We start from the raw sequence: 21963 nt of genomic DNA on the forward strand, positions 1-21963 counted from the left end.
ATATATATTCAAAGAGTAAAGCTAATTTAATAGATTATTTTATTTAAGTCTATTATATTTATAAGAAATTATAAGATATTCTTAAAGTATTCAATCTTTAAAAGCTTTTTAAGGTTATTAGTTAGTAGTTACTTTTAAAACGTCTTTAAATCTCTTTTAAATAATAATAATATACGCGTTTTAATAGTTTATTACTTAAAGACTTTATAATTATTAGGCTTTTTATTAATATTAGGTCTTTACTTTATTAGCTAATAATAATTTTACTTAATTAATTTTAAGTTAATTAAAGAGTAAATTACACGTATAAAAGTTAATATATATAATAATATTAATTTATTAAAAGTGAAACTTTATAAGAAATCTTTTATTAAAGAGAGTTAACTTAAAGATCTTTAATAAGTTATTTCTCTTTATAATATAAGTTTAATTAATAAGATAAGTTAAAGAGTTTATTTATTTAGGTTAATTAAAGGGTTTTAAGCTTAAATTTAAGGGTTTTAAGAGACTTAAAAGAGGTTTATTAAGCCTTTTATTTTAATAATTATCTTTGCTATTAAATAAGTTACTTAAGTAGCTAAAGTTTATAAAGGCCTTATAAATAAAAGGTCTTAAAAAGTAAGAGTAATATTAATTATCTTATAAATTTCTTATATATATTATATAAAGTATATCTTTATTATAATAAAATAAGATAAAAGTACTTCTTTTAATACTTTATAAAATAAGAATAATAGGTAATTAAGTTAAGTAGTTTAAGATAGCTTTTTACTTAATTTTACCTAATATTCTTTTAATATTAATAAATTAACTTATTTTAAACTTCTTAAAAGTATTCTTAATAATAAATTTAATTAAAATATAAATATTTTAAAGTTATACTTAAGCGTAAACGTTAAGGTTTTAAGAGCTAATATATTATTAAGTTAAAAGGTTAATAATAACTTAATCTTTATTTATAACTTAACCCTTAATATTATATTAAGTTCTTATTAGTTTTTAATAAAGTACTTAAACTTTTATTAAGTTTTAAGCTTATATTTCTTATATTTTAATAATAATAGTTTTCTTATTAATATTATTTTAAGTATACTTAATAATTTAATTATATATATTATTAATAAACTAATAAGTAATATCTTTTATAGTATATTAAAACTAAGCGAACTTATCTCTTTTTATTATAATACTTTACTTTATAAGGGTAATAACCTTTTAATATTTATTATAAACCTTTTAATAGCATTAAATAATTAAAAGATTATAATAGTTAAAGGCTTTAATATATTAAGCTTATAATTATAAAGCTTTATAAGCTTAAGTTAATTAAATATTTAAATTAATAATATTATTATATATTATTATAAATTAATTAATTAATTTAATATTTTAAGTTAAGTTAAAGGCTTCTCTTATAATTACCTTAAAGTTAAAAGAGTTATAAATAATTATTTAACTTAAATTAATAAATATTATAACTTTAAGATAAAGCTTAACTTAAGATTTTAAAGTAAAATATTTTTCTTTATTTTAAGAGAAGAATAATATAAGTAAGTTAAGTGCTTTTAATAATAATAATTAAGTAAGTTTAAGAGATATAAAGTAATAATCTCTTAACTTAAAATTATAATTCTTATTATTATTATTAAAAGTATAATAAGTATTTTAATTAATAATAATATTAATTAAAAAGAAAGTAAAGAAGTAATTTAAGAAGTAATAAATACTTATACTTTTATAAAATAAGCTATTATAAACTTTTTAAAGAGTATAAGATAATTAAGTAAAAGCTTTTATAATATTAAAGTATTTTAAAGATAAGAATAATAATAATTCTTTTAATAATAATTTTTATAAAGCTTTCTTTAAAGCTTTACTTATAAGAGAGAGATTAATAATAAAAGGTTAAAAGATATTATAAAGTAAGTTAAGTAATTATAGATAAAAGGCTTATCTTTAAAGATATAAGATTATATATAATAAGAGCTTAATAAAGAGCTTAAAGTAAAAGAGCTTAATTTAATAATAATCTTATAAAATATTAAAGGTTTTTAGTTTCTTTAAGTTAAAAGATAAGAGAAGATTATCTTATATATATAAAAGAAATAACCCGTGCCTAGTATACCTTATAGTTCTCGTAATCTCTTTATGTAATAAAGGGCTTCTAATCCTTGCTTAACCTAATCCGTGTAACATATAGTCCTCCCTGGCGTGAGACGTACGTGTAACGGTGGCTTAGGTTCTAAGGCACAGTAGGTCTATTTCTTAGGAAGTAAGTTAGGTTGAATGCTATAGAGTAGCTTTTAAGCAGTATCACAATAAGGCCGTTAAGAGTATAACTCTTAATAGTAAAACTATTGCTTAGATTAATTAATAGAGATCTAGACTATCTGACTATGGGAATACCTCCTCCTTAAGTACCCGTCTATCTCTCTATTGTAGACCCGGATCATTTAGATCGCCTAATGATCCTAATGATCCCGTCTCGTTGGATTATTTACATGATCCAATGAGCCATCACGTGACTTGATGTCCTTGTTAGTTAGCAGCTGTGCCTACCCTTGCTAGTGCGGCCTAGCTTCCCGCGTCTCGTGCAGTGACGTTCGTAACATAATACCCCTTCTCCATTGGTCTTGTCCTCAAGGCCATTGAAATAGGCCGGCTAGGGGCTTGGGTAATTTTCCCTTCTTCATTCTCCTCGTGTATTATCATGTCGACTAATCGTGTCTTAAGACCTTCCGTCTAATCCCGTAAACCTTCTCGCAAGACAAATGAGCGAAACGCCCTTCTTAAGTTAATAATCGGGAATCTAGTTGATATGCCCGCTTGTTCCTTTTGCCGAGATTAAGGCCTCTAGAATTGCAAGGCGTCTGACGTGGACTCGTCCCGTTGTTATAAGTGCATTCGTTTAAACAGGTCTTACTGCGATATGAATCCTCTTACCCCGCAGTAGTTACGTCGTATTGGTACCTAACACTAGAAAGCTAAGTCTAAGTTGGAAGCTGCCGAGGAAGAACTCGAAAAGGCGAGCGCTAAGGTGCATCGCTTACGAAAACAAAAGAAATTATGGTTTAAGAAAATAATGCGTGCGGTTGCGCGTGGTATTGACAACGTTGAAGAGTTGAAACGTGTAAAACGTGAGGAAGCGGAACAGCTTTAAAAGACTATAGGGGTTCTTCCTACTCCTTCTAAGGATCTGAATCCTGCTTTGGTTCGTTCCTTAAATACCAAGTTTAATATCGAGTTATTGGGTAGTGCTTAGGAGATTAATTGGGATGCGTTTCTTAGAAATGAAACTGTTCAAGTAACGTCGAGTAGTTCGTAAGATTTTTGGCTGGTTTCTAGGTGTTTTTAGAGTTTAAATATCCTTTCTATTTAACGAGATAATAACGATTCTTTGTGTCTCCCCGTGCTTTAAGTATTCGTTTAACTTCGTATTCGTTAGTATCTTCTGTTATAATATTTATAGCGATTGTAGATTCATCTAGTGCTTTCTCTAGTAGCAATATATGAAATATAGGATGGATTCTTATTCCATCTAGTAATAATAGTTTGTAGTTGGTATTCGAGATTTTTCATTTAATAAGGAATGGTCCGATCTTCTTCCAGTTAAGTTTATCGCTAGGTCGCTTAGTTTTAATGTTTTTGCGAATAAGGTATACTTTATATCCCTCCTCTAGGATTAGCGCTAGTAATCTCTTTCTATCCGCGTAGTGTTTTATTCGGTTCTGCAAAAATATCTATTCCTGTTGTAAGTGTTTCTGTATTTCTATTATAGTTACTGCATGCGTTATAGCTGCTAGCGCGTTCACATTCTATGTCGCATATGTTTCGATAATAGGGTTAAATCCGTAATTTGCCCTAAATGGTAACATCTTCATGTTATCAATCTTAGAGCTATTGTAAGCCCATTATGCTAGTGGTAGCTATTCTACCTAATTATTCTGTTGGTAGTTAATATAGCTTCGCAGATATTATTCGAGTATTTGGTTCAAGATTTCTGTTTGTCCATCTAATTATGGGTGGAATGCCGTTGATAAGCTTTGTTTAATCTTTATAGTTTTTATAAGGCATTTCCAAAAGTTTAAGGTGAATAATTTATTGTGATCTGATATAAGCTTTGTTAGTAATTCATGTTATGTAATAACTGTTTTAAAGAACATATACGCTAAGTCCTTAGTATTGCTTAATTCCTTATATGGAATATAGTAGGCGTATTTCATGAGTTTATCCACAATAACTAGAATACTATTATAAGCTACTCCTGTTATAGGTTCTTTTGACTTCGGTAGTTTAACGATAAAGTCCATTGTAATAGTTTGCCATGCTCTTTCAGGTAGTAATATCGGTTATAATTCTCCGTATAGTGCGTATCGCGCTAATTTTGCTTTGTTATACGTGTCGCATTTCTTAATAACTTCTTATACCATTTTTCTGCTTTTTAAGAAGTCGTACGATCTTCTTAGCCTACTAATCGTTTTCCCTACACCCTAATGTCCGTGTAGTGGGTGCTCGTGTATTTCCTTAATAAGCTGTTCTTAAAGTGTACTAGGAACATACTACCGTTTATTATATAAGAAGGTCTTACCTTTCTTAGACAGATGCGTTTTCGTTTCCCAATTGTCTAGATAGCTGTTATTATTAATGCATGATACGATCCAATGCATTCATGTTTCATTTAGCTTAACTTACCAGGTTATGTTAATTTCTCGGGTGCCTAGCACAAGGTTCTTATCCTTAGTAGCGCGTAGTAAGGGTGTATTACTCACTTGCTCATCCGATTTTAAGTCCTCTCTTTAGCTAAGCGCGTCTACTCTTCCGTTTTTAGATCCTTTACGGTATATAATTTTAAAGTTATAATCCGTAAGGGTTTCATACCATCTAATCTATCGTTTATTCAGATCCTTTATAGTTAAGAATAATGTGAGATTCTTGTAGTTAGTATAGACCTTAATTTAATGCTTTGCTTCTATGAGATAGTGTCTCTATTCTTTAAAGCACTTAATAATAGCTATGAGTTCTTTATCGTGGATCCTATAATTGAGTTCGGGTTCGTGGAGTTTCTTTAAGAAGAATGCAACTAGGTGCAATCTTCCTTAATTATCTCGTTGTCTAAGCTATCCGCCTAGTGCAAAGTCTAAGGCGTTCGTTTCAAGCTCATAAGGTTTGTCCTAATTAGGTGCTTTTAATACAGGTTTTAACGTAACTAAATCTTTTATCTTCTAGAATGCCGTGGCTTTTAGTTCGTTCCATTAAAAGCCAACTTCTTTCTTTATTAGGTTTATAAGAGGTCGTGAAATGTCTCTATATTCGCTTAAGAACTTACGGTAGAAGTTCACGAATACTATAAATCCTTTAACTTCTTTTAGATTCTTTAGTGTAGGCTATTCCTTAATAGTTTTAATCTTATCCGGGCTTATTTGTATTTCTCTGTATATGAGTACGTACCCTAGAAAGTGTATAGTGTTCTGGTGGAACTAGCATTTTAAGGCTTCAACTAAGAGTTTATTATCCTGTAGAGTTTATAGTACCTTATATACATGTCGTTTATGTTCCTTAAGGGTATCTAAATAAATGAGGATATCGTTGAGGTATACAACCACAAACACTCCTAGTTATTTCCGTAAGATTATATCGATTATTCTTTAAAAGGTTACTAGTGCGTTAGTAAGCCCAAAAGGCATCACTAAATATTCGTAGTGTTCTCTGCTAGTTTAAAATGCTATTATCCACTCGTAGCCTTCTTTTATTCGTATAAGGTTATAGGCTCCTTTTAAGTTAAGTGTAGTAAACCATTTAGCTTTTTTAACTTTATCTCTAATTTCCGTTATAAGCGGTAACGGGTATTAATTCTTAATTGTAATCTTATTCAAGTGTTAGTAATTAATGCATGGTTGTAGTTTCCCGTTCTTCTTTAGTACCCATAGGATTAGGTATTCTACTAGAAACTCTAATAGTCTTATATATCCCTTCTATAACATGTCCTCCAAATACTCCTTAAGCGCCTTATCTTGCTTAGGGTTCTAAGAATAAATCTTATTAAACGTTAGTTTAGTACTAAGCTAGAGTCTGATCTCGTGGTCCTAGCGTGAATGCTCCGGTAGTCCTATTTCTAGCTCTTCGCTAAACAGCTTGCTGTACTTTAAGCATTCCTTAGGAATCTCCGTTATCTCAGCTTTTAGCTCTCTAGCGATTACATATATTCCTAGAGGCCTATCGTAGTCCAAATAAGGTGCCCTTCGTAGGCCGCTCTCTGCTTTATAACCGCATCCTAGTAAATCCCATTAAAGTTAGCCGGTTCTCCAATTAACTCGTGGATTGCTCGCTCGCAACTAGGGTATCCCTAATATAACATCGTGTTTTAAGATCACTATAATATCTAGTGTAACTTAGTGTTTCGTGCCTTATATATCGATAAGAAGCTACGCGATCTCCATATTAACTACTCCGTAGCTATACTTTACCGTAGTTCCTTCCATAGTCGTAAGTTAGTAGGGCTTGTCTTTGGGTGTTTAAGGCAATTATAATCTGTTAACGAGATTCGGCGAGATAAAATTTCCTTATACTCCGCTATTAATTATTACCTGGATCTTTCGTCCCATTATAGTTATGTCGATTATAAGGTGTGCTGTGCTGCTAATATTTATAGTATATAGAGACCTGTTAGATCTCCGTTAAGGAATTAGTCTTAATTACGATAACAGCTATCGTTTCCCGATTTATTAATCCTATCCTCATGTTGTTCTCTAGCGCGTTATTCTAGGCGCTATTATCGGCGGTTGTCTTCCAACGTATTATTAGAGCTTCCTTGGTGATCGCTTAATCTACTATTTGTGTTAATCGAACTCGGGCTAAGCGAGTTGCTTGTAGTTACACAGTTCCCTTTCTCCTTACATTATGGGGTTATAGCTTGGGTAGTATATGCGTTATCCTTAGCATAGTATAACTTTCCGTTTAATATCTTTAAATCGGTTCGTCGTAATTTTAGTTGTATTGTGAGGGTTATTCTCCTTCCCTTTTATTCTCGTGGAAACTATCCGCTACCTTGCTTACTACTAAGGTGCGTATAGCAATTGTTATTATAATAGAAGGTCTAATTAAGGAGTCTGTGTTCAATTTCAGGTTCGTCTTTCTCAGTTAAATAATTCTCTTCTTCTTGGATTCGTTCCAGTAAAGGTTCACTTTTTAGTGAGGGTGTCTAGTATTCCTAAAAGTTATCGGGTACTAGTTGGGTTTTGAATTCCTAATCTTTATCCGAACTAATATTATTTGCTAACGTGGGGCTTCCTTTATTGCTTGCCACACTAAGATTTCGCGTGGGTAAGTTTTCTCGGTTTACAGTATAAAGCTTTCTGCCTTTAGGAATTAGCTTTTATAGCTTCTTTGGGGCTCTGCATTTATTCGCAAAGTATCTAGTCTTACCATAATTGTAATAAGTCTTCCCCTTTTCCTTATTCGCGGCGTTAAGTTCCATAAGTCTAGCGTGGTACCCGTATACTGTCGATATTTAGCGTAGCTTACTACTATTAGGTTTATTAAACCTAACATATAATCCGAATTTCCTATAACTTTTTTCGTAACGTTGCTCGTATAAACGGTTGTCTGCCTTAATAACCATTTCAACGAAGTCGTTAAATAGCTCAGGATGATCTTCTCAATAAATGTTATCCTTTACTTCTTCTTTAAGTCCTTAATAGAAGACTTCCATTTTAGGTTTAGTATTCTAGTTGAGTTTTACTATAATGCGTTTAAACTCCCTAGCGTAATAAGCTGCAAATTCGGTCTGCTTAAGTCGAGTAAGCTATCGTGTAGCTTCTTTATACTTATTAGGGTTTTTAAATGTAGCGAGAAGTCGTTCTTTAAAGGTTTCGTAATTAGAGAAGATGTAGATAACTTCTACTCTAGCTTTAGCGCCGTGCTTAAGATGTGCACGGAGGGTTAGCTCCCACTATTCCATTACTTTCCTAATTAAGAGGTTACTAATGCAAAGAATCTATAACTTAGGTGTCGTATAGATTTTTTCGTTAACTCGTAGGTAAGCTTAGGCTTGTGTAAGAAAGTTCCTCATATTACCCTTATAACCATCGTATAATTTAGGCTTAGGGAATTTTAGCATGTTATTATTATTAATAGAGGATACAGGTGTGAGATTTTAAACTGCTGCAAGTTCCTCTTCTCGTGCCTTAAGTTTTTCGTAGAGATTATTCTGTCGGTTAAGAAGCTATCGATTCTGCTTCTCGAGCTTGGTAATCTTATCATAAAGGTACTTTATTATCTCCCTGGGGTTAGTAGTCTTTCCGCTTAAAGTAAACATCTTAGAAGTCGTTACTACTTAAAGTTTTAAGGTAACTTACTAAACAGGATTAATTAAAATGTAACGGTGGCTTAGGTTCTAAGGCATAGTAGGTCTGTTTCTTAGGAAGTAAGTCAGGTTAAATGCTATAGAGTAGCTTTTAAGCAGTATCACAATAAGGCCATTAAGAGTATAACTCTTAATAGTAAAACTATTGCTTAGATTAATTAATAGAGATCTAGACTATCTAACTATAGGAATACCTCCTCCTTAAGTACCCGTCTATCTCTCTATTGTAGACCCGGATCATTTGGATCGCCTAATAATCCTAATGATCCCGTCTCGTTGGATCATCTACATGATCCAATGAGCCATCACGTGACTTAATGTCCTTGTTAGTCAGCAGCTGTGCCTACCCTTGCCAGTGCGGCCCAGCTTCCCGCGTCTCGTGCAGTGACGTTCGTAACAGTACGTTAGGCTCAAACAGCGTGGACTAGCCGATCTCGCCCTTTTTCCCTAGGATTTTTTTTATCAGTACGGATTGCAGAGACACAGTGTTTAAGGTACGACTGGCCATTAACAGTGCAAGCCAATGAGTGGCGTGAGCAAGTGGCAGAAAGGACGAAAGGGGCAAGCTGAATGTTGTTCACAGAATGGTGATGTGGTAATGAGATTTCCCAACAGTTTCGATGAGATGATGGTATTGAGAGCCGCAAGGGCTACATCGGATGGATAAATCCTGTGGAGCATTGGCAGACGACTTATTGAATTGCTCGTTGGACGCAATCTAGGGTATCATGGCCAAGGGAGAAAAAAGGTTTTAGTTAGATGCTTTACGTTAATAAACTGGTTTGCGATGAAACAAGTCCACCAAATCGACCTGTTATCGAGAAAGAAATGCCAGCGAGTGCCGTGACATGACGGCCCATCTCAGTGTTAGATTCTTGCACTAGTCTGGCTTTGTAACTCTCATCGAGCAGTCTGTTACTGCTGGAGAATTAAATGACAAGGTTTTCAGTCACACCAAAGTAGCCATGGTGTCTCTGCCTGGTATGCATGTTGAAGGGTGAGGACACATCACGCCCAATCTGAGGCCATTGGGCGGTGTCTGCAAGGCGCCAAGCCGCACAAGAAAGGGTCAAATGGTTCAGGCACTTGTTGGTGACTTGACTCACTATGCATGTGCGTTGCTAACGCTACAGAGGGTCAAAGTCTCGGCGGCTCTAAACTTGGCCTCCCGCTGGCTGTGGACATGAAGCCAGTTTTGATCAATTGTTCCAGCACTGCAAGTCCAGCACTTTGAGAAGGCTATATTTGGCCGTCATGGCCTCGGTGTTTACGATGAAAGCTACTGCAAAGTCGTCAAAATGAGACTTAAAAGCTTTTACACTAATTGTGATCTCACTCGGCAGGTATAACGAGTACCTTCCCGAGTTCGTCATTGGACGTTTCGAGCAATGGCCCGTTTGGCCAAAATGATTCGCTGTTTTACGGGGCACTTTTGGCTTTGGTGAACGGAAGGAAACTACATGTACAGCCTTTTCACGTAACATATCCGCGATACCAAGGACAAGGGCTTCAATTCCTGGCGGATGCCACATCCGTGAAATCCACGCACATGAGCAAGTAGCATGCTTACACATCCAATCAACAAGATATTTGTCTGCCTGGTTCAATCAGTTCACAGATGGAAAGAGAGTATACAAATTCGATTAAAAGTTGCATCTCAATCTTTTCATAAGGCTTGAATTATGACACCAGACAACATACTTATATCCCGCTCAAACAACGTTCTTAGACAGCCACTCTTTCCACTGATCCAAAGTCCACCCGGAGCTCGTATCCTGCACGACCCCGTCAAACACCACCGTCGGGGTGACATGGACCCCAACCAATCTGTTCATCTTGGTGACAACCTTCAGGTCGTTGGTGACCTGGTTCCCGCTATTCAGCGACCCATTTTCGCCGGGCTTGTCTCCAACCTCGAGCAGCTGGTAGACCTGGGCCTCGTCGACGCCGACCTTGCCAGCAATCTTTGCCAACCGCTTATACGTGGCGTTTCTCGTCTCGTTGACCACGTTGACGTCGAAAAAGTCCTTTTGCTCCTCGAACAGCTGGCTGCTGAATTCCCAGAACTTGTCGGGGGCGAGCCGAAGCACCGCGAGCCCCGCTTCGTGCGTCAGCGTCGACGAGGGGTGCCATGGCTGGACTTGCTGGCGGAAGATGAGGGTGAGGTTGGAGGCCCAGGACTTGTTGTCGCGGATGGCGGGGATGACTTCTTTGCTGAATGTGCGGAAGAGCTTGGCCGAGAAGGGGCAGCAGTAGTCGACGTACAGCTCAAACGTGTGCTTGGAATGGGGAGCGGACGAGGTCGATGCGGAGGGCGCGAATTCGAGCTTGTGGCCCGCGAATTTGGGGGGGACGGCCATGGCGGTTGATGTAGAAATGTGCGGGTAGATGAGATTAGAGCGTATTGAGGCGCTGGGGGTTTTGGACGGGTGTTTTGTTGGGACGGGACGGGTGAGGTGGTGCCGAGGTGAGGAAGGAAGTGACGTTTGGGAATGAGGGGCAGCTTGGAGATTGATAAATGCCTGGCTCACCGTCATCTCAACCAAGAAGGCGTCATTGAGCTCGCGCCATCACCCATGTCTTGTCAACCACCCTTGAGCTCCATCTAGCCGCATATTATGGAGCAGTCGACCAGGTGGGATCAAGGTTCCAACCTTGACAAGCGATCCGCAGCGTTCAACTTGGAAACACTCGATTCCTCGCGAGATGGACTGTCAAACGGGACAAGTGTAGCTGGGGTTCCGGCTGCATACAACTACACACACGCGGTGTAGGCTGGACAAACTGAAAACATAAACCAATGTCTGCACCTCGAATTTCACAAGCTCATATATCTGCGATATTTTGGTGATTTCCAAACGACATGGCACCGAGCATCAACTACACCCAACACCCCCGCTGTTGATCAACAACTGCATGCCATCAAATGCCGCACCTATCCAGAGGGGTTGCCGTTAAAAGCCAAAAGATTCGGTGTCCCCGGTGGCACATTCGTCAACACACCTTTGGTAGCCAGTTCCTGCAATCTCTTGCACAATTTCTCTCCACCAGGGGAACCCTCCAGCGCAGCAATATAAGCCCCCAGCCCGGTAATATGTGCAGCCGACATGGACGATCCCGAGATGGTATTCTGCATCCCTCGCATTAGTCAACGACAACAGACAACAAATAAGCAACCTACCGTCGTGCCGTTCAGCCACGTGGACAAGATACTCCCGCCCGGCGCAAAAATATCAACAACAGCCCCATAGTTGGAATAAGTAGCACGCTCGTCCTTCTCTGTGCTAGCACCCACCGTACAAACAGTTGGCTCAGACGCAGGCGACGTGTTCTTGGCGTCTGTATTCGAACCACCCCCTGCCACCGAGACAAACACGCCAGAGGCAACAAGAGAAGCGGCAGCTTTGTTCACCGCCGCAGAGTAACCACCTCCCAAGCTCATATTGGCCATTGCCCCCTTGGGGCATTTGCGCGTCTTGGCGTCTTTGGCAACAAAGTCCATTGCGGCGATGACATTGGATATCGTGCCTGAGCCTTGGTCGTCGAGACACTTGACGCCGTAGAGTTTCGTCTTCTTTGCCACGCCGTAGATGACGCTACCTACGATGCCGGCGAGGTGAGTGCCGTGGCCGTTGCCGTCGGTGGTTTGGTTGACGAACGTCTTGATGTTTTGGGCGCGGCCGCCGAATTGCTGCGGGACTCGGCATAACGGTGCGATATTGAAAGAGGGGGGGGCTTACGGGGTGTGAGGCGTCGATGCCAGTGTCAATGATGTATGAGCATGTTCCTTCGCCGGCGCTATCGTCGTATACGTACGATGTTGAACCTCGCTTGCGGCGTGAGATGCGGGCTAGATTCCAGGGAGCGGTCTTCTGTTCTACGAAACCGTTTATGGTGAAAATAGCATCTTGTTCAATGAGCTCGACCTGCAGGTGTTAGGTAGCGGCGTCTTCATTTTATGACTCGGATAAACGTACGTCAGGATGGCGTCTTAGATGGCGAATTGCCGCGGTATCGAGGGTTGCCGAGAAGCCTTTGAACGCAGCTTCGTAGACGTGGTGGCTGTTGTCGGTGAAGGGCGCTAGGGTGCTTTCAAAGCTGGTTGAGGAAATGCCGTCCTTGAGCTTGATAATGTAGCTATCGGGAACACTGGTTTTCGATTTGAATAATGGTGCCAAGTTATCTCGCCCGACACTGGAGCCCGTCGTCACCACGGAAAGCAGACTGAATAGTATAAAGCCTCGCATTGCAAAGACCCTATTTTTTGAAGTCAGTTATGGTATAGTGTATTCCAAGTAGACCGATGATGGAGTTGGACTCTTTCTAGTAGCAGCTTGGCGCAGTTATCAATCCGGTGACTATTACATAAAGGAGAGGGCGCTCTTGATTTCTATCACAACGCAATCTCCGTTTCCCACAACGATAAGAGTCACCTTGTACTAAAAATACAACGTGGCAGATGCTGCGTTATCGGCCTTCCTATTTGTACATCAACCCGAGCGGGGTGGGTTACACTCGACCTACCAAGTTTTCTCTATACCTCAACTGCTCTTTGCATACTCTAGGAGCAGTGCTGGAAGGAAAATGCTTGCAACAGCTGAAGTAAGCTTGCAGAACATGGTTACCTTTGGCGTACCCTTGGCGCTTTTGCGGCGTGATGGAAGGAATTGTGCCTTCCAATTTGGGCATGTTCACTAGTTCAGCTCCTTCTGCGTCTGGTATCCTACCACGACGTGGCTTGGAAATGGTATCACTAGTTTGGTCATTCATGGTAGATACTTTGGCACTCTAGACCGCCGAAGACTGACTCCTAAAATTTGTAGCTATACTTGAGTCTGACGTAGACGTGAAAATATTGACCTCATTAAGGACCCGCTGAATCCGGAAAAAGACAGAAGAGTGATGTCAGTTTCTTCCACTTGTTGACATTTAGTTCTTGGCTTTTTAGAGACGTACGGCTCAGCACTTTCGTGATGGATTGCTTGGACGACGTTTCGGAGAAGGGATTCGTGAAAATATGTCTGTTCCATAGCTGCTCTAAGAGACTTTATGCCTAGTTCTCTGATGTTAGCTAGATGGGCTGCTTAAATTCAGAGAATAGCCAAGGGGCGGACTGAGGTTAGGTGCCGGTAGGCTCGTTGAGTATGGTCTCTGAGCGATCCAGGACGTAGAGAGTAATGTCACTTCTACTCTTCGGGAAGCCTCGGTGTCGTGGTGAGGAGTGCAAATCAGCCTCAATGAGAAAGAACAAGGGGTAGTAGCGCTGAAGTTTCTGACTCTGGACAAGTACAGGCCATCGTGACTTTCTTCCAGACTTACCCCTTTTTCATTGCCTTCCCTCCTCAGTCAGATCTCTGCTGGCGAGTCGGAACTTTTGGTACGGATATTGCAGCTTATTTCAAGCTATATATATATAAAGTTGAATAGAGAGCTTGTATAACCTCGCTTAAGGCTTTTGCGGAGAACACGGGGCCGAGGATGAGAGCCTAGAGGCATGTCTGGTTCGGCAATGGAACAGGCCCGATTTTCTGAGCCGTGGTCAGGGCGATGTCAAGTGCAGTTCTCACCAACACGCGTACGTCCACGTGAGTCGCCGTCACCACAGGCCCCTAGAAAGCCAATCGCAGCAACAACTACCACGGGTTGTAACATGCCAATCTCAAATACAATCCCGTGAGCACCGAAGCTTCCTAGGGCTTCACATTTCTGCCCCCTTTATATCGTCCATGTCACAGAACTGTTCAAAATACCCAGTAGAATGAAAAGGAGTCAGTGACTGGAGTACGTGGATATTTTAGGCACGCCATGTTATGGTTTGGCTAAAGCCTTTTTGTCTTCTCCGTGGAAAACATTCAGGTTGGCACTCGCCAAGTTGAGCGCCAACCCAACCAGACGACCGTTTGTACTTTCAGAAGCTGTTCACATTTACGAACGGATCAAGTGTCGTCACCCGGCTAACGTCGTCTGTGCGACTCAGGCAACCAGTTGACATCAAACGGGTTCAAGGCCATGATTCAAAATGCTTATTGTCTTGATATTCGCTGAGGCGTTCGTGTGAATTGCTCGGGGTGCGTTCGAGGGGGCCACCAACTTGCCTTCTCAGCCCACTGCAAGGTCCGATACACTCACACAACTCAGACTCTGCAAATTCTTTGTATCTTTTATTCATGCCAAGTCTTCAGTTAGCCTTAGACGCCTGCTAACCTTTAAATCGACATCGCCCGCAGTTTAATCTGCATTTCTACTCCTGCGGCAGAACCATGGATATCAGCAGGGTTTTTCCGAACGAAATCCTATGCATCATTGCCGATGACCTCGTGTCCGAGGTCGACTTGTTCCACCTTGGTCAGACGAATCGCCCATTTAGCCAAATTGCCATCCCTCGCTTATTCAGACTAAATGCAAAGAATAAACCACGTCAGGGTATCATACACAGGGCTTCACGCGAGGGACGACTCGATATTCTTCGCAGAGCGGCCCAGAGTGGCGTCTCTGTGGGAGTTTTTGAGCTAGCCCTTATTGCTGTTTCTTGTCGGCATATGCAAGTCTTGGACTTTATCGCTGAAAGTCGCGGCGAGGAGCCGTTCGACGCTGGAGAATGGACAATGTTGGTCCTGGCAGCGTGCCACAATCAAACATTTTGACATATTGAGCCATCTGTTCAATGATTTTGGCGCCTCCCTCGACCTGGAACGTCTTAATATCTGCTTGAAAGAAGTTATTGACAGTCAAAGCATCGAATATGTGCAACTATTATTAGATAAAGGCGCGGATCCTTCCGCGGTAATAGGCTTGCAAACGCTTTTGAACGCGGCAGTGAGGACAGGCAATTCCAAAATTACAAATATGCTGCTAGAGCATGGCGCAAATATGCACAATCAAAGTAACGATAGCGAGACCCTGCTACATGAAGCAGCAAGATATGGGTACGTTGACGTTTTGAAAGTATTGCTAGACCATGGCGCCGACCCATCTGTTACAACGGCTAATGGACAAACTCCCCTCCAACTTGCAATTTGTCGTGGCAAAATAGCTGCTGCATGCCTCCTCATCCAGACGACAACGAATCATGGAGCCAGCATGCAAACCTTATTTAGTGCAATGCGTCACGGCGCGTCAACTCCACTAGTTGTATTGCACCTTGAAGCGGGTGTAGCCAGAGCTGGATCAATCAATACTCGGGATTACGCTGGTCGAACGGTGCTATTCATTGCTGAAAGACAAGGAAAGCCCAAGATAGTTGAACAATTCCTAGCTCGCGGGGCAGACCATCGCATAGCCGACCACGTCGGTACAACACCCATCTTCGCTGCTGCCAGAAATGGGCACGTCGACGTAGTTAGGCAACTACTATGTATCGACGCAGGACTAATCGAGTCTTTCTAAGGCGGCATATTGAGCTTGCTGGCCTCGAAGACCCAATAGACGCAAGAAGCTCATGGGCGGCAATGGAAGCGTGCCTGTGACGTCTGCGCTCGCCGATTGCCTATGGGAGACGTGATACAATGCACAGTTTGCTATGACGGCGATTTTTTATTGTGTCCCGAATGCTGCTCCAACGCAAAATGCCGTGGTGAATCCCATGAAGCACACTATTGGACTCATGGCCGAGATAGTGGTGTTTATGGGGATTGCAGGTGTCACTGGCCCCTGGGTATCCAGCCTTGAGTAGTACACTCACGTTACTTTTTACCAAACCACGACTATCCGTGGCGGACCTGCTTTATGGCCTGCAGAGTCGTTGGCGAATATACTCCTAGGGCCGGCTCAAACAGCACATGGCTTATTACGATTACTACATGACATTGGTACGTAAAGATCCCCAACTAGCAGGCCGCCACAGCCTTAAATTAGTGACAACCATTCGCCAACTATCTTAAAACTGGATAATTGCAGTATTTCAACGATACATATCCCTCAGTACGAGCTTGCCCAAACATTGCTTGAAGAATTTCATACGGGGGGTCGACCAAGACAGACGGCAAGTGATAGTAAGACGATGAAGACCCTGGCGGATCGCGCGCTGGTCTCGATCTTCGGCGAGATGAAGAACCGGCGATAATGGAGAGAACTTCGGTGGACAGCCTTATGAGTTTCATTATGAGTGCTTTTTTCAGGGTCGTTTGTGTTGGCTGGTAAGCCCGACCGCAGTTTATTGGTAACGAGAGATGAGACGGGTGGTATGAAGAAATTAGGAGATCGTTACTGGAAGTGAGGAGGCGCAGACCCAGTCGGGATTAATAAGATTCGTCTGCTCCAAGTCTCGGGGTATGCAGAATTTAATGTTGCTGCAATCACCGTTGACGCCCTTCACGCGTCATCGCGTATAGGGAATAAGTTGCTTAATTCAGACACCGTGTTTTATGACAAGTTTAAGATTGCACATGGTGTTTCAACTCGTACCATTTCGTTTACAAGGGAGCTTCCTGTAGACCCAAAAAGGGAATGACACCCGTGACAGGCAAACAATTCACATACTCAAAACTGGCCTCGCCTTTCTTGAGAACCGATACCTCGTGCCAGGTTCTAAACTTGCGCTCGTCTCCAAACTTTTTCGCATGTCTAATAGCACCAGTGTAGATGGCCAGATGCGAGGGATGGCTTTTCGCCCACTCCTCTAGATTTCGCAAATTACAAAAGAAGCCCGCGGCACACGTCTCTTTCAGCACCTTGTCTGATCCGTCCGTGTTGCGGAGGTAGCGTAATCCCATGGCTCCGCTGACGTCGCGGTTGTCCCAGAGATACTGGAGCCCATTGTTCAACGTTGGCTCGAGATTATTTTCGTACGAGGCGGTTTCTTCCGGGCCGCAGGTTTCCCAGTATTGTCCAGAGCGAATGTGGACCATGTTGTTGTAGTTGGTGCCAAGTAAGCGTTTTCCAGTGGGATCCTGAGCTAATTCGGGCTTGGTATCAACCGCATCTTCGTCCTCAAAGAGATCGTGGGCGGAGTCGGGAATGCGGTCTCGTGCTGCGCCCCAGTATGCTGTCAAGTCATGTTGCTCTGTAGTAGTGCCTGGGAGCTTCGCTATGCCCGGCAGGTAGTCAAGACCGGTGTAATTGGTTTCTAATCGGGAAACCGAAGTCGAGAAGCTCTCGCTCCAAAGTCCAATGGCCGACCGCTCACTTGAGGGCAAGGTTGAGTAAATGGATGGCAAGTTGAGTCGGTGTAAGCCCTCCTTTCCGCGGGCTTCGTTGTCCCAATAGCATGCCCACACTTTGGCATCTTGGGTGTCGTCTCCGTTTATAACTCCAAAGCTCTCAAAGGCCTGGGGCTTGAAGGCGCTCGACTCATCTAACCAGCTTTGTATGTCTTTCACTGCCTTGTCTACCGCTGCCTTTGGAGCGCCGAGGGGCTGGATGCCAATATACGCTGTGAAGACGCGACTGATATTCTCGCCCCAAATCAATTGCCACCTGGGGATGGGAGGCTTGTGGTTTGGCGGTTGTCGGAGGGGATAGGTTCTTGCCGGACATGCCATTGCTTGAAGGCTTCTTAAGAACGCGCGTGGCATAATAGACCGCTTCTTGGACTGGACAATGGCGATTGTCAAGTAGTTGGCGCGGGTGGCTGGACATTTGTAATAGCGGCGGGGTCAGAGCCGAAGCCACGTCCGGCTGACCAGATGATCGTGTTATGTGTGCATATGTAGGTCGCCGGAAGAGTGAACGAAGGCTATCAACATCTGTAATAGGTAGTCATTTCCCCGGGGACCGTGAACCGGCGCGGTTATAACCTACAGTCATGACAATCGTGTGAGAAGGCTAGACAATTAAACATCCGACACTCATTTTGGACAAAACAACATGGACGGTGCTGAAAGATATTCCACCCGCTACGAATGCTCTCCGTTAGCCATCAGCCACCATGTCAGACGGTAATGCCAATAGGCCGATTCCGATTAGTCCATGCCGCCGATTCGCAGCGGTGCCGAGGGTCGACGGAAAAGACGGGTATGGCGGGATCGGGTGCCGCTTAGAAAGGCATTAATTAATCTTTGTTATAGGGAGTAATGCCCGGTCGGTCATGAAGAAGACACCTTGTTGAGACAAATTATTGGCGATTCCACAAGTTTCGCTATGAACACAGAAATAATTCCAGCTAAAGTCACTCAATTTTCCCGGCAAAACAAACGCCCTCGCATTTTTTGTTGCAACTGTATGTATTGTCCCATTATGTGGGATGTAAAGTACAAGTTACACCGGTACATATTGTGGGCGGTACGAGCCTTAATATACACCCTATCTACTAATCTAGTTAAAGTAATTGTAATTAGTTATGAAAATTAAATACCCCTTCTTAATATAATTATAAAGGCTTATTTGCTAAAAGCTAGTATATATATCCCGTTACCCTTATTAAAACCTTATAAGAAAAAGAGTAGTAATTAATAACTATTAACGTAATATTCTTTACTAGTATTATTCTTTTAAGTAATAGTTTTCTTCTTCTCTTTCTTTTACCTTAAGTTAATAAACTTAGCTTACTTCTTTAACTTTAGCTATAATAATACCTTTATTCTTAAATCCACTAGGTTTTTCTCTTTAAGAGTTTAATTAACCTTTATTATATCTTCTTATATAAGCTCTTATATCTTATAATATTAGATTTAAATATACTTAGTTTATTTATAAAATTTAATATTATTAGAGATTATTATAATACTATTATTATTAATAAATAATTATAATAGTATTTACTCTTTATATATCTTCTTTATTAAGCCTTTTAAATATATAGCTTTTAATCTTATATTAAAGAGTTTAATATACTTGGATTTAATACTTAACGTAGCTATTATACTTTATTTCTTACTCTTTTAGCTAATAATAGTATTAATTGATAGAAAGATATAATAGTTTATAAATCTTAAGTTACTTTTATCTTATATTTACTTAACGTTAAAGTAACCTATAATTTATTAATTATTATTATTATTAAATTATAATAGTAAATTAAGTGTATATTTAATGTAATATAATACTTACTTTACTATAAATAAGTGTTTTATTAATAGGTTTATTATAAATCTATTAAGCTTTACTATTAGGTAGGTTAAATTAATATAAGTGTTAATTATTACGAATATTAGCGTTTTAAGAATATATTAAAAAAGCTACTTATTATTCTTATTATATTTCTTACTCTCTTTATAGGGTTCTAATACTTTAAAGACGTTTATAAGCGTATATTAGGGCCAGAGCATTAGAAGTAGTGTAGTTTTGTAGTTTTGTAGTTTTTGTAGTTTCGAATATAAAAAATTATATTAAATCTAATAAAGTACTTATAAGATTATAAATTTTACGGATAACTAGTATAAGTTCTATATTATAAGCTAATATCAGAAAAAGTGGGTCCTTATATACTATTATAAGCTTAAAACTTCAAAAACTACATTTTGTAGTTTTTATAGTGTAGTGTAGTGTAGTGTGTTTTAAAAAAATTACATAATCTAGTTTTTAAGCTTATAATAAGCTGGAAGGACCCACTTTTTTAAATAAGCTGATTGGTTATAATATTAGCTATTTTATGTATTTATTATTATAATCTAAGTATTTTATTAGATTTATTATTAATTATTTAAGCTTTTTGAAAAAATGAAAATGTAGTTTTCTTATTAATGCTCTAATTAGGGCTTTATATTATTTATTTTTAATTACTTAAGTAATCTTTTTAGATATAATTATTACAATAATAAGAGAGTTCTCTTCTTATAATCCCTTATTATAATTATACTTAAAAAGAACGTTATTATACTTAAATTAATTATCTTAAACTTATTTAATAACTTACCCTTTACTTTTATAATAGCTTTCTTATTTAAGCTAAAGAATAATAGGTTATTTACGTAAATATTAATAATAATATTATTCTTAATAAATATAACCTTATTATATTTAAATTATTTAAACCTATAAGAGATTAATTTAATAAAGAGTGTTTTAAACTATACTTTAAGGGCTTATTTTAAGCTATATAATACCTTCTTTAACTATTAGATCTTATTAGATTTCTTAAAGCTATTTAAAAGTTTAACGTAAATTATTTCATTTATATAATTATATAAAAAGGTTATCTTTACGTTTATTTATTTAATCTCTTAATTTAAGGTATAATTAAAGCGAATAATAAGTAGTAAGTCTTTTATTAAACTATTAAGGTAAAGGTCTTATTATAATTAATATTATACTCTTATTTAAAGCCTTAAACCACGTATTAGGCCTTATAGTATTTAATTTTATCAGTTAAATCTAGCTTAGCTTTAAATACTTACTTATTAGTTAATACGTGTATATTATTTATCTTATTTACCTTATTATAGGTTTTATTTTCTTTTAAGACGTTAACTTTATTTATAATAGCTATCTTTTATTTTAATTAATTAATTAACTATAAGGCCTTTACGTAGGTCTTAAGCTTCTTATTCTTTATTACTTTACTTAATATTATAAGATATATTATTAAAAGAGATATAATATTCTTTAATATTAAGAGAAGTCCTTAAAGTTTATTTATAAAGGTAAACTCTTATAGTAAAGTTTTTAGGTGAGGTATTTAACTTAATACTTTTTATTTTTATATTAATAGGTTAATTATATAATATATTATTAGGTTTTTTAAGGGCTTATTAGTTAATTTATTAGCGTAAATAGCTAATTAAATTCCCTCTTAAACTTCTTACACTTAATAGTTAGGTTAATTTCCCTTTTAAGTCCCCTTCTTAAACTAATTAATAAGGGCTTTTATAATTAACTTTACCTTAGAATTAATTAAAGAGTATTATTATAGCTGTTTAATTAGGAGAATCTCTTTTATATAAGGTAATATAGGTAAGTTTATACTTTATTAAAGAAGTTTAAATTAAACCTTTAGGTTAATTTACGTTTACTTATTAAAGTTAACCTTTTTAGCTTATTTAACTAGTCTAATAATTGGATTTTATAGTTAATAAATATTATTAGCTTTATATTTTATAAGAAAGTATAAATATATTTAATTATTAAGCTTCTTTAAGAACTTAACCTTTAATATTAGCTTATATACTTTATAGCTTAGTTATTGAAGATATAATATATATAATTTAATATTAGTTTAAGCTTTATAGGGTATTATATTATCTATCGCGTTATATAATAATCTTTTTTAGGTATAAATAACCGCTTATAGTATTTTCCCTTAAAGCTTCTTAGGTAATTTATTATTATAAAATATAGCTTTAACTTAATTTTATATTATTTAATAAGCTTACTTTATAGGGTTTTAATTTAATTAATATAGTAAGGTTTACTTAGGTATAATTCTCTTATACTTAAAGAAGTTTAAAAGAATTATATTCTTAAATTCGCTATTATTATTTAACCTATACTATTAAATTATTTTATACGTTTATACTTCTACTATTATTACATTTACTTAAATATATATAATAGCTTATAACTTCTCTTATAATAGGTAAACCTATAGCTTTTTAGTAAGGTTATTAATTATTAGTAGGTAATAGGCTTCCCCTATTAGAGTTAATAGGCTAATAGAACCTTTAAGATTAGCTATTTATCTTTAGCTTTAATTAAGTACCTTATAAGTTACGCTTTAAGCGTTTTTA

The 21963-nt window shown here is 38.1% G+C and overlaps 3 protein-coding genes across 3 annotated transcripts; all 3 read right to left on the bottom strand.

Annotated features, from left to right (window-relative positions):
• Positions 1–9856: 9856 nt before the first annotated feature.
• Positions 9857–10894, bottom strand: J3458_015571 (uncharacterized protein). Its single transcript, XM_007817153.2, has one exon. The coding sequence runs from the start codon at positions 10720–10722 to the stop codon at positions 10075–10077; it is 648 nt and encodes a 215-aa protein (XP_007815344.2). The 5' UTR covers positions 10723–10894; the 3' UTR covers positions 9857–10074.
• A 403-nt stretch (positions 10895–11297) lies between these two features.
• J3458_015572 (uncharacterized protein) lies at positions 11298–12618 on the bottom strand (the record flags this gene model as incomplete). The annotated part of the gene is made up of 4 exons (XM_007817154.2): positions 12340–12618; positions 12103–12288; positions 11544–12053; positions 11298–11492 (listed from the first exon to the last, which is right to left on the bottom strand). The coding sequence occupies exons 1-4, from the start codon at positions 12607–12609 to the stop codon at positions 11298–11300; spliced, it is 1161 nt and encodes a 386-aa protein (XP_007815345.2). The 5' UTR covers positions 12610–12618.
• Positions 12619–16089: 3471 nt separating this feature from the next.
• J3458_015573 (uncharacterized protein) lies at positions 16090–18702 on the bottom strand. Its single transcript, XM_007817155.2, has 2 exons — positions 18101–18702; positions 16090–18045 (listed from the first exon to the last, which is right to left on the bottom strand). The coding sequence occupies exon 2, from the start codon at positions 17872–17874 to the stop codon at positions 16774–16776; it is 1101 nt and encodes a 366-aa protein (XP_007815346.2). The 5' UTR covers positions 17875–18045; positions 18101–18702; the 3' UTR covers positions 16090–16773.
• Positions 18703–21963: the final 3261 nt, after the last annotated feature.

Source organism: Metarhizium acridum, assembly GCF_019434415.1.
Source record: "Metarhizium acridum strain ARSEF 324 chromosome Unknown scaffold_356, whole genome shotgun sequence".
NCBI classification, from domain to species: domain Eukaryota; kingdom Fungi; phylum Ascomycota; class Sordariomycetes; order Hypocreales; family Clavicipitaceae; genus Metarhizium; species Metarhizium acridum.